This window comes from Somniosus microcephalus, chromosome 11, assembly GCF_052327205.1.
Source record: "Somniosus microcephalus isolate GS21.2 chromosome 11, FLI_Smic_1.0, whole genome shotgun sequence".
Taxonomy (NCBI): domain Eukaryota; kingdom Metazoa; phylum Chordata; class Chondrichthyes; order Squaliformes; family Somniosidae; genus Somniosus; species Somniosus microcephalus.
This window is the reverse complement of record NC_140997.1, coordinates 215,123,950-215,135,901: the sequence shown is the minus strand read 5'-3', so window position 1 is coordinate 215,135,901 and position 11,952 is coordinate 215,123,950. Positions and strand designations below refer to the sequence as shown.

General features: G+C 43.6%; 1 protein-coding gene across 2 annotated transcripts in view; it reads right to left on the bottom strand.

The window, feature by feature from the left end:
• Positions 1-4,719: 4,719 nt before the first annotated feature.
• Positions 4,720-11,952, bottom strand: part of LOC147111228 (ankyrin repeat and SOCS box protein 11-like) — a 30,880-nt gene continuing 23,647 nt past the window's right edge. For both annotated transcript variants that reach the window (XM_086001913.1, XM_086001912.1), the window contains exons 5-6: positions 9,062-9,190; positions 4,720-5,830 (exon numbers count right to left, since the gene is read on the bottom strand). In XM_086001913.1, coding sequence (XP_085858039.1) covers positions 5,591-5,830; positions 9,062-9,190 — 369 coding nt within the window. In that variant the 3' untranslated portion in view covers positions 4,720-5,590. The remainder of the gene's footprint in view (positions 5,831-9,061; positions 9,191-11,952) is intronic.

Below are 11,952 nucleotides of genomic sequence, written 5' to 3'. Positions count from 1 at the left end.
AATTGATCTAGCAGCAATTACCGTTTGCGGAAGAGAGTTCCAAACTTCTACCACCCTTTGTGTGTAGAAGTGTTTCCTAATTTCACTCCTGAAGGTCTGGCTCTAATTTTTAAACTGTGCCCCCCTAGTCCTAGAATCCCCAACTAACAGAAATCATTTCTCTCTATCTACTATATTTTTTCCACTTAGTATCTTGAAAACTTCGATCAGATCACCCCTTAATCTTCTAAATTCTAGAGAATACAACCCTGATTCGTGTAATCTCTCCTCGTAATTTAGCCCCTGAAGTCCAGGTATCATTCTGGTAAACCTACGCTGCACTCCCTCCAAGGCCAATATATCCTTCCTAAGGTGTGGTGCCCAGAACTGCTCACAGTGCTCCAGGTGTGGTCTAACCAGGGCTTTGTATAGCTGTAGCATAACTTCTACCCCCTTATATTCTAGTCCTCTAGATATAAAGGCCAGCATTCCATTAGCCTTTTTGATTATTTTCTGTACCTATTCATGGCATTTTATTGATCTATGTACCTGGACCCCCAAGTCTCTTTGGACATCCACTGTTTTTAGCCTTTCACCATTTAGAATGTACCCTGTTCTATCCTTTTTAGGTCCAAAGTGGATGACCTCACATTTGCCTACATTGAAATCCATTTGCTACAGTTTTGTCCATTCACTTAATCTATCGATATCCCTTTGTAATTTTATGCTTTCATCTCCACTGCCTACAATTCCACCTATCTTTGTGTCATCAGCAAATTTGGATATATAACTTTCTATGCCATCATCTAAGTCATTAATAAAAATGGTGAATAGTTGAGGCCCCAACACAGATCCCTGCGGGACACCACTAGTCACCTCCTGCCAATTAGAGTACCTGCCCATTATCACTACTGCCTGTCTCCTGCCGCTCAGCCAATTTCCTAACCAGGTCAATAATTTGCCCTCAATTCCGTGGGCTTCTACCTTAGTTAACAGTCTCTTATGCGGGACTTTATCAAATGCCTTCTGGAAGTCCATATAAATAACATCCATCGACATTCTACTGTCCACTACTTTAGTCAACTCCTCAAAAAATTCAATCAGGTTTGTCAGGCATGACCGACCTTTCACAAATCTGTGCTGGCTCTCTCTGATCAACTGAAAATTTGAGAGGTGTCCAGTCACCTTATCTTTAATTATAGACTCTAGCAATTTCCTGACAACAGATGTTAGGCTAACTGGTCTATAATTCCTTGGTTTCCCTCTCTCACCTTTCTTAAATAGCGGAGTGACATGCGCAATTTTCCAATCTAAAGGAATAGAGAGAACTTTGGAAGATTATAGTTAGGGCATCTGCAATGTGCTCACCTACTTCCTTTAAAACCCTAGGATGGAAACCATCTGGTCCTGGGGATTTGTCACTCTTTAGTGGCATTATTTTCTTCATTACTGTTATTTTAGTTACGTTAATTTTATTGAGTCCCTGTTCCCTGATTCAATATTAGTTTCCTTGGGATTTCTGGCATGCTATCCTCTTCCTCTACTGTAAATACGGACGCAAGGTAATTATTCAACATGTCCGCCATTTCCTTATTATCATTGACAATATCACTGCTTTCAGTTTTTAATGGGCCAACATTGCTCCTGACTACTCTATTTTTCCTAATGTAATTGTAAAAATTCTTTGTATTGATTTTGATATCTCTTGCAAGTTTCTTTTCATATTCCCTTTTTGTAGCTCTTACTATCTGTTTTGTCACCCTTTGCTGTTCTTTGTATCTTTCCCATTCACCAGGATCTGTGCTTTTTTTTGGTATTTTTGTATGCTTTTTGGTTTAGTTTTATGCTGTCCCTTACCTCTTTAGTCGTCCATGGCTGTTTTTTTTTGGCAAGGAGAGCTCTTGCCTCTCAGGGGTATAAACTGGTTCTGTATCACGTTAAATTCTGTTTTGAACATTTCCCACTGATCTTCTGCCGTTTTACCCATTAACAGATTTGCCCAGTTTACTGTGGACAGTCTCTGCCTCATCCCATTGAAGTCAGCCTTTCCTAAATCTAGAATCTTACCTTCAAACACGAAGTTGAACTCGATCATGTTATGATCGCTATTGGATAAATGTTCACACACAGTTAGGCTGTTAACTAAATCTGGTTCATTACTCATTACTAAATTTAATTTAATATGGCCTGCCCCCTTGTTGGCTCTAGGACATATTGTTGTAGAAAACTCTCCCGGACAAACTCAAGAAATTCCCCGCCTTTCTGGCAGGTGCTAATCTGCTTATCATTAGTCCAGGCCTCTGGATTACGAGTCCAGTAATATAACTACTATACTACCGTACATCTAAATTACCAATTTAGATATAACAACTTTTCCAGGCTTCAGGGCAGGTTTTTTGTGTAATAGATTGTATATCTGTAGGATAATGATTTTTAAAAAATCTTTATGCATACAACAGCCACATAAGTATTGCTGTTCCTCGTTTAAGTTCCTCTTATGTTCCCTTTATTTCACTCTCCTCTTAGCTTGTTTCCTCAGTTCATCTTGATTTACATCTATTAGACAATATGGCGACACAGCTTGTTAATACCATTCCACCCAGTGGGAAGTTTGTGTCCGCAGTTTCCAACAGGGAAAATTCCCAAACTTACTCATGATGTTGATTTTGTACATATTTTAAAAGTAGCAAACTGAACTACTGCTCAATTCTAAACGTTGTTAATACCATGGGGTAAGGTTTCCTCCTTCCATTATTCATAGCAAGATCATTAATTGAAGCATCAAGAACATGGCTATGATTTATAAGACCTTGGAATGATTTTCTACATTAGAGGCACCAGCTGTTGTTGACTTCACTACAAATAATGAACAGGGAAAAAAAATTCTCCATGTTATTTATTTTTCTTATTTTTTTATGTATTTTAATTCATTACATAATGTAGTAAGATTAACAACAGCTTTATGTATAAACATTTTAAAGTCTGAGAGATTTTAATTTGATGTGAGATTGTATATGCTTCTTTGTCTAACCAAAGATTTTATATGCTTCTTTTTATCAGTTCTTTTTCCAATGTCCTTTTCTCTTCAATACCAGTTCTCCATTTACATTTTATTTGCAGGTTTGGACACGTGAAATAAGCTGGCCCTGAAAGTTTGCAACTTTTCTGGTGGACTTCCCTCATAACTTTGGAACAGCGAGACACTAGGCCAAGACCCGGTTATGCTGGGTCCTGGCCTAGCATCAAAGTTTGCAGGATGGCCTTGAGGAGGTGGAGCTTCTAACTTCCCCTTACAAAGACGTCGACCTAAAGGGATTGGGGGGGGTGGGGGGGTGACTCTGAATATTGGAACTGGTGCACCCTGGGCCTTCTTTGGGACCTAATCTATGGTTGGCACAGCTACACCTGGTGAGACGAGACCGAGTACCTCACCTCTTGCGGTTGTGGGACCCATCCTGGGATTTCACACCTGAATTGAGACCTGGTTCCCCCAAAGATCTTGGCCAGTACAGTTTATTTTTAAAATTTGAAGCGCTCCTTTTGTAACGGGGGGGGGGGGTGCGGTTGCAGGCACCTACCTTTTTATTCCAGGAATCAGGTCAGATCAGCTTCGGAGTGACATGCAAATAAAATCCTTAGAAACAAATCAAAATCTCAGCTCATTATTCCCATAATCCTCAGAGCCACATTCTGAAATAAAACAATCCCAAAAAATTTAGCTTTTAACATCCTTCTGACATTTTGCAGTATATTTCTGTTCATTTTAAAAGTACTTTTCTTAAATGATTTAGCAATATTTTCCTGAAGATACTGGCTTTGAGGATTTAGCAGACTGAAAGTGGGAGGGAACCACAATGTAACACATACAGTTAAAATTACACAATCAGGCTCTCAATAGCATGGTGGGTATGGTCCTAAGCCATCCAGACCAGAAGATCGCAGGTTCAATTGCCACTCTGTGCTGAGTAGCCAATCACAGATACAGCAGTCGCGACACTGCAATTGCCTCAGAGCCCCTGGGCTATGGAGGAGGGGGGGGGGTGGAAAGAGATCCCTATCAAGTGACCCAGGCTAGGAAATGCTTGTGCGGACGTCAAGAGGGCGAAATTGGTCTTCGCCGACAGTGTGGAACAGGCGGTAGCGAACTGGCAGCCTGTTTTATAAACTGCCTGATTTTCTTGTCCACGATGGAAAATAAAATTGGGCGGGGTGTAAAATGGGCTACCGATTCGCTATCGCTCGTATTACGCTGTCACCGAAGAACAATTTCACCCCCACAAGCTTGAAACCAATTGGGTTTGGCTATGCATTTCCCAGTCAAATAGCCTGCTGAAACTCAACGCATTGAGTATGGGCACTTGAGCGAGTTACAGAACGACTACCAGTGTCCATGAAACCATACCATCAGAAGTCAGGTATTTCATTTCCTGAGAAAGTCTAGACACAAAAGGCATCAAGGGGTATGGGGAGAGGAGCGGGAATATGGTATTGAGATAGAGGATCAGCCATGATCATGTTGAATGGCGAAGCAGGCTCGAAGGGCCGAATGGCCTATTCCTGCTCCTATTTTTCTATGTTTCAATGTGTCTAAAGTCATTTGCTGCCATCATTAGGGGAGGAAGTGTAACTGGCCCAGCAACAAAACGCTCTCCCGCTCCCCAACTGCTGGGTGGAGAAAGTGCCTCAATCAAGGCAAGGCTGTAACTGAGTTGGAGAAAAATTAAAATAATACCAACAGCACAGTGAAAAGGGCTGCTTTTAATGAGCATTATTAACAGCAAGCAGTATAACTATTGCCCCACCTCAAGTAACATACTAGACATTACCTCCAATGCAAAACATAGTGTAACATGGCTTTAGGAGGCGGAGACCAAGTAAATCCAAAAGGTAACAGTACCCAAGGAAAATTTAGGCCTTCACTTCCACCAAGATCAATTCAGTTCCCTCACACTGTTGTATTCAGTAGCTCCATCTGCCCACATTGTCAGCAATATTCATTGTTAAAACAGTAACAATAAAGCAGGATTAAAGCAGAACGCCTGCTTCTAAAGTTGGAATAAATAATGTTCTCATTCATTCCAACTTTTAGTAAATGTAAAACATGGTGTTCCCCCAAATTTGTAATTCAAGGTAGCCGTCATAATGCATTCATGGGGGAGCTATTGTGAAAGGGAATACTGACATTATCCCAACTGAAGCTACAGTATGAATGGATCAATCAGCAAACAGCCTCACCATTACTGACAGGAAGTACCTTATTGTGCTCAGCCTCACTTCCATTTACTGAAATTCTGCGATGACTGTCGTTCTGAGTTCCAAAGTTTACTTCTGTTACAGGCTGCCCAAAGTGCTCATTAAGTCCGAAAAAGACTAAGTTGTGCTTGGAGTCTATTTTAACTGCTTGAAACAGCTAAGAAATTGTTTAATGTATAAACACTTTAAAAAAAAAGAAAAATCAATAGAAATACCATCCTTCTCAGCAGCATTTGAACACGGAACTTAGACAAGCTCAGAACTCCAGAGACAGTATAACAGGCACTTTAAATGTCATGGAATCTGGTACTGATATAACTGAAAAGCAACTTTGGATGTTGAAAGGGGGTCTACACGGTTACACCGAACCAACTCCTGATGCAGAATCGTACAACGCCAGGTCCTCAAACATAAGGTAATTTTTCAGTGACTGTGGGATGTCAATCGCCCTGATGGCATGCAGCCTTCGATACCCGACAAACTCACGGATTTTCAGCCGACAGGTTTGCTTCAATGACAGTGGGCTCTTCTGATACCCATCTATCCAGGACAGGAAGGTGGTCTTGGAAGCCAGCTGTTTAGGGGCCTCTCCAGTGATCTGAAATAATAACACACTGGTCTCAAGCCGTAGCTCAGTGGATGCAAATTTTCACAACTTAAAACTGTGCACTGATGGGTCTGCAATCTAAAACAAAGGGGACAATTTATTGGCCCAGTAATTCGGGTCCCAACGTGTGAGTACGGAAGGGGTACTCATGCGTGGGCCCGATGGAAGTGCCGGTTTTCAGGATGCACAGCGCATGCGCTGAAAACCGGCATTTCCTGTCCTCTGAACCAAGGGGTTAAGAGGCGGAACGCGTACGACGTATCAGGCAGCGCGTGTGCGTTGAATTTCCTTTTTTTGTAAAGAGTTGCCCGTGCGTAAAGGCCTCCGGTTTTTACGCTTGAAAATACCAGACGTAAGTATTTAGTTTTACAGGTAAGTGGTCTATTAATACAATTTAGAATTTTTTTTCCACAGGTTTATTATTTTTAAAGAATTTACAGTAAGGTAAGTGTAGTTTTAGACCCTATTTGTTAAAAAAAAAAATTTTTTTTAAATTTGATGAATTGTTTAAAATAGTTTTTTTTACAGTTATTCATAGTTCATTTATTTAGTGGGATTTTTTTTAAACTTTTATTTGTAGTTTAAGTGCTGTTTTGGGCGCCCTGAGTTTTCATGAGTTTGACAGTTCTTACTATCAAACTCATGAATGAACTTTTGCAACCTCCCATTGGTTGCCCGTGGCTCACGTGATCCCAGCCGGCTCATCAAAATAACTACGCTTTAATTCTGTTTAAAACTACTTTTCATTCTTCAAAATAATGTAAAAGTATTTAAAACTTTATAAAAGTTACCTAAAGATTAATAAAAATACAAAAAAATTATTTAAAATGCTGCTCTGCATGTTAAATTGCTTTGCAGCTTGTGTTAAAAATTGGGGGTGTGGCCTGTGTTAAGGAGACCTCAAGGGGCGTGTTTAACTTAGACTCCGCGTTCGAGGCTTCGCGCTGGCTGCACTCCTGGGCGGCGTGACGTCAGACGCTGCCCGGGAGTAATCAACTGAAAACAGGAATTGCAAGCGTCCCGGGAGCAGAACGGCAGGCGCGCCGGGTAAGTGCACATCGGGGGCTTGCACGCACGGCAAGCCCCCGAGCCTAATTTCTGGGCCATTATCACCAGAAATTTAATTTTGAAGCTGCAATGACAAAATATTTAAGTGTAAAATTTCCCAATTTTTACTTCCATTTTGTCTTAATTTGTTTAAATGGCTAATTTCTGATTGAAGCAAAAGAAGGTTTTTCTTAAAAAACATATACCTCAATTACCTGCACATCACTTTTATTTGCAGATAGGTTATCCTCTAATTGAAGGCACATACCCTTTTTTCAAGCAAACAGACCTCATCTTAACTAGGAGGCACCTCACCATGTTTTCAGTCTCACCTCTGTTTACTGCGACAACAGTCATTTTGAGTTCAATTGTTAAGCAACGCCTCAATTATAAAATTCTCATCCTTGTTTTCAAATCCCTCCATGGCCTCACCCCTGCCTATCTCTAATCTCCTCCAGCCCCACAAACCTCCGAGCTATCTGCGCTCCTCTAATTCTGACCTCTTGAGCATCCCCGATTTTAATCACTCCACCATTGGCAGCCATGCCTTCAGCTGTCTAGGCTCTAAGCTCTGGAAGTCCCTCCCTAAACGTATTTTTTTTCCCTTTAAGACGCTCCTTAAAACCTACCTCTTCGACCAAGCTTTTGGTCATCTGCCCTAATATCTCCTTATGATATATGTAATATCTCCTTGGTGTCCAATTTTATTTGATATCCCTCCTGTGAAGCGCCTTGCGACGTTTTACTACGTTAAAAGAACTATATAAATACAAGTTGTTGTTGTTATTGTCTCCTTCTGTTGCAGGCTGATTGAAGCGGGCATCGTGTCCAAGAAGGACAAAATAGTGGCTAGCACCCATTTTATTGTTTGAAACAACTGAGAAATTGTTTGATGTATAAATTTTTAAAATTATCTGAAGCAGTAAGTTCTGGCCAACAACTAAAGGTTATTAAAATGCACCATGTGTCTCTGTGGCGGAGAAGGTGGGGCAAGTTGCCAGCTCCTAGGCTGACAGGTAGGGTTCTCTCTGCCTTGGCAGAGAGATACCCGGTCCCTCTCCATACCATGGTTGAATTCAGGAACTCAAATTGAGTTCAACAATTTCAGACTATAACCCCTCCATTTTTTCAGGCAGCAGCTGTTGATGATTCTGCCATCCCCATTTGCAACATTTAATCTCTCCTGCCTTCAATCCTAGCACAGACTCAGCACCTGCTTAAAACCTGTTACATCTCCAACTTTTTCCAGTTCTGACGAAGGGTCACAGACCTGAAACGTTAACTCTGTTTCTCTCTCCACAGATGCTGCCTGGCCTGCTGAGTGTTTCCAGCATTTTCTGTTGTTATTTCAGATTTCCAGCATCCGCAGTATTTTGCTATTGTATCTTTACAGTCATTTGTCAGACTCCTTATTCAAAGCAATTGCAGCAAACGTTCATACTTGGGCTTTCTAACTGATAACCAACATCACTAAAACAGATGATCTGGTCATTATCACATTGCTGTTTGTGGGAGCTTGCTGTGTGCAAATTGGCTACCGCGTTTCCTACATTTACAACAGCGACTATACTTCAAAAAAGTCCTTCATTGGCTGTAAAGTGCTTTGGGACGTCCTGAGGTTGTGAAAGGCTCTGTAGAAATGCAAGCTCTTTCTTTCTTTCCAACATCATTCAGGCACGGCACTGAGCTGAAACCATGACAACTAGATGACAGAATGGGAAAAGGAGGAAAGGGAATTCCATCTCTGCCTTCCCCACCCATCCTGCACAGAGCCACCTTGCCACAGCTTGCACAGACACCAAGGCTGCCTGTTCTCCCCTAAGAGTCCAGGTCACAGTACTGCCAAGAAGGGAAAGGCAAACAACTCAACCATTCACTAGTTTCTTGGAATACTGTATTTAAGAAAATTAGAGCTAATTTATTATTCTAGATGTGCTTTGTGTCACTTATTAGGTGAGCCATATGACTAACTAATTCCATATAATGAATATTATTCCATATGTGTGAAATTGTTTATATGATGTGGAATTAGCTTTGAAGTCATTGGAAATAAAGATCGGGAGAGATGTAAAGCGGGCTGCTGACTCGCCCGTTTTACACTATCGCACCAAGTCAAGATCTACCCCACTGTGTCTGATGTTGCTGGTGCACCAATGCTTCCATTTTCTTCCATACCTTATTTTTGTAAGTTATTTTTGCTCCAGACAGGACAAGCAGTCGCAAACAGTCAAGTTGTCCGCTGCAGGCAGCCAGGTACATGGGAGTCACACCCCAGTTGTCCGGGAGATCTACATCTGCTCCATTCTGAAATGGAAAAGAGAGGGAAAACAAAAGCTTGATTCTAAACCTATAAATACTATTGGTATTCCTTATGTCCTTTCACAAATTCCTGGCAGTTAGTTACATGATAAAAGATTTCCAGCAGCAGCGGCGGCGGCGGCAGTGCGGACCTGGGAGGAGCGGCGAGGCGGCGGCGGTGATAAAAGGAGAGCCTGAGGCGCAGGTAGGCCCCACAGCAGCAGCAGCAGCGGCAGCGGCAGTGCGGACCTGGGAGGAGTGGCGAGGCGGTGGCGGTAGTGCGGACCTGGGAGGAGCGGCGAGGCGGCAGCAGCGATAAAAGGAGAGCCCCAGGCGCAGGTACGCCCCACAGCAGCAGCGGCGGCAGCAGTGCGGACCTGGGAGGAGCGGCGAGGCAGCGGCGGCAATAAAAGGCGAGACCGAGACGCAGGTAGGCCCCACAGCAGCAGCAGCGGCGGCGGCAGTGCGGACCTGGGAGGAGCGGCGAGGCGGCAACGGCGATAAAAGGAGAGCCCCAGGCGCAGGTAGGCCCCACAGCAGCAGCAGCGGCGGCGGCAGTGCGGACCTGGGAGGAGCGGCGAGGCAGCGGCGGCAATAAAAGGCGAGACCGAGACGCAGGTAGGCCCCACAGCAGCAGCAGCGGCAGTGCGGACCTGGGAGGAGCGGCGAGGCGGCGGCGGTGATAAAAGGAGAGCCCGAGGCGCAGGTAGGTTTACCAATCTCAGAGCTCGGAGAGAGAAGTAAAAAGTAATCGAAGTGTGACATCACCAGAAAGCAGGTAAGTGATTGGTTGGTGAGTATTTCTCTCTTTCTCGTTTTTCCCAAACTTAAATTTTGTGGTTTATAGTTTCTCGGCTCTCGGTTGTGTAGCGGGGACTGCTGTTAAACAAGGGCCCTTGAGTATATCATTTAACTATAGTGTAATTGGTGGGATTGATTTGATTTAATTTAATTTGAATTAATTAAAGGGTAAGTCATGGCAGGACAGCTCGGCCCCGTGGTATGCTCCTCCTGCGCTATGTGGGAACTCAGGGACACTTCCTGTGTCCCTGACAACCATGTGTGCAGGAAGTGTATCCAGCTGCAGCTACTGACAGACCACATTGCGGTGCTGGAGCTGCGATTGGATACATACTGGACCATCCGTGATGCTGAGGACGTCATGAATAGCACGTTTAATTAGTTGGTCACACCACAGGTAAAGGTTGCACAGGCAGAAAGGGAACGGGTGACCAACAGGCAGAGTAGTAGGCACAGGCAGGTAGTGCAGGGGTCCCCTGTGGCCGTCCCCCCTCTCAAACAGATATACCACTTTGGATACTGATGGGGGGGATGACTTACCAGGGGAAGGCAGCAGCAGCCAACTTCCTGGCACCAGGGGTGGTTCTGCTGCACAGGACGGGAGGAAAAAGAGGGGTAGAGCTATAGTAATAGGGGATTCTATTGTAAGGGGAATAGATAGGCGTTTCTGCGGCCGCAAACGAGATTCCAGGATGGTGTGTTGCCGCCCTGGTACAAGGGTCAAGGATGTCTCAGAGCGGCTGCAGAGCATTCTGGAGGGGGAGAGTGAACAGCCAGTTGTCATGGTGCATATAGGTACCAACGATACAGGTAAAAACCGGGATGAGGTCCTAAAAGCTGAATATAGGGAGTTAGGAGGTAAATTAAAAAATAGGACCTCAAAGGTAGTAATCTCAGGATTGCTACCAGTGCCACGTGCCAGTCAGAAGTAGAAATAGAGAGATATTTCAGATGAATACGTGGCTAGAGGAATGGTGCAAGGGGGAGGGATTCAAATTCCTGGGACATTGGAACCGGTTCTGGGGGAGATGGGACCAGTACAAAACGGACGGTTTGCACCTGGGCAGGGCCGGGACCGATGTCCTAGGGGGAGTGTTTGCTAGTGCTGTGGGGGAGGGTTTAAACTAAAATGGCAGGGATTTGGGAACCTGAGCGGGGAGACAGAGGAAAGGGAAACAAGGATAGAAGCAAAAGACAGGAAGGAGAAAAACAAAAGTGGCAGGCAGAGAAATCAAGGGTTTAAATCAAACATGGCCACAGTAAATAATAATTCTAAAAGATCTAAGAACATTAAAAAAACAAGCCTGAAGGCTTTGTGTCTTAATGCGAGGAGCATTCGTAATAAGGTGGATGAATTAGCTGCGCAAATAGAGGTAAACGAATATGATATGATTGGGATTACGGAAACATGGCTCCAGGGTGGCCAAGGCTGGGAACTCAACATCCAGGGGTATTCAATATTCAGGAAAGATAGGCAAAAAGGAAAAGGAGGTGGTTAAAGAGGGGATTAACACAATTGTAAGGAAGGATATTAGCTCTGATGACATGGAATCTGTATGGGTAGAACTGAGAAATACCAAGGGGCAGAAAACGTTAGTGGGAGTGGTATATAGACCTCCAAACAGTAATGCGGAGGTCGGGGATCGCATTAAACGGGAAATTAGAGAAGCGTGCAATAAGGGCACAGCAGTTATCATGGGTGACTTTAATCTACATATAGATTGGGCTAACCAAATTAGTAACAATACTGTGGAGGAGGAATTCCTGGAGTGTATACAGGATGGTTGCCTGGACCAATATGACGAGGAACCAACTAGAGATCAGGCCATCTTAGACTGGGTGTTATGTAATGAGAAAGGATTAATTAGCAATCTTGTTGTGCGAGGCCCCTTGGGTCGGAGCGATCATAATATGATAGAATTCTTCATTAAGATGGAGAGTGAAGTAGTTGACTCAGAAACTAGGGT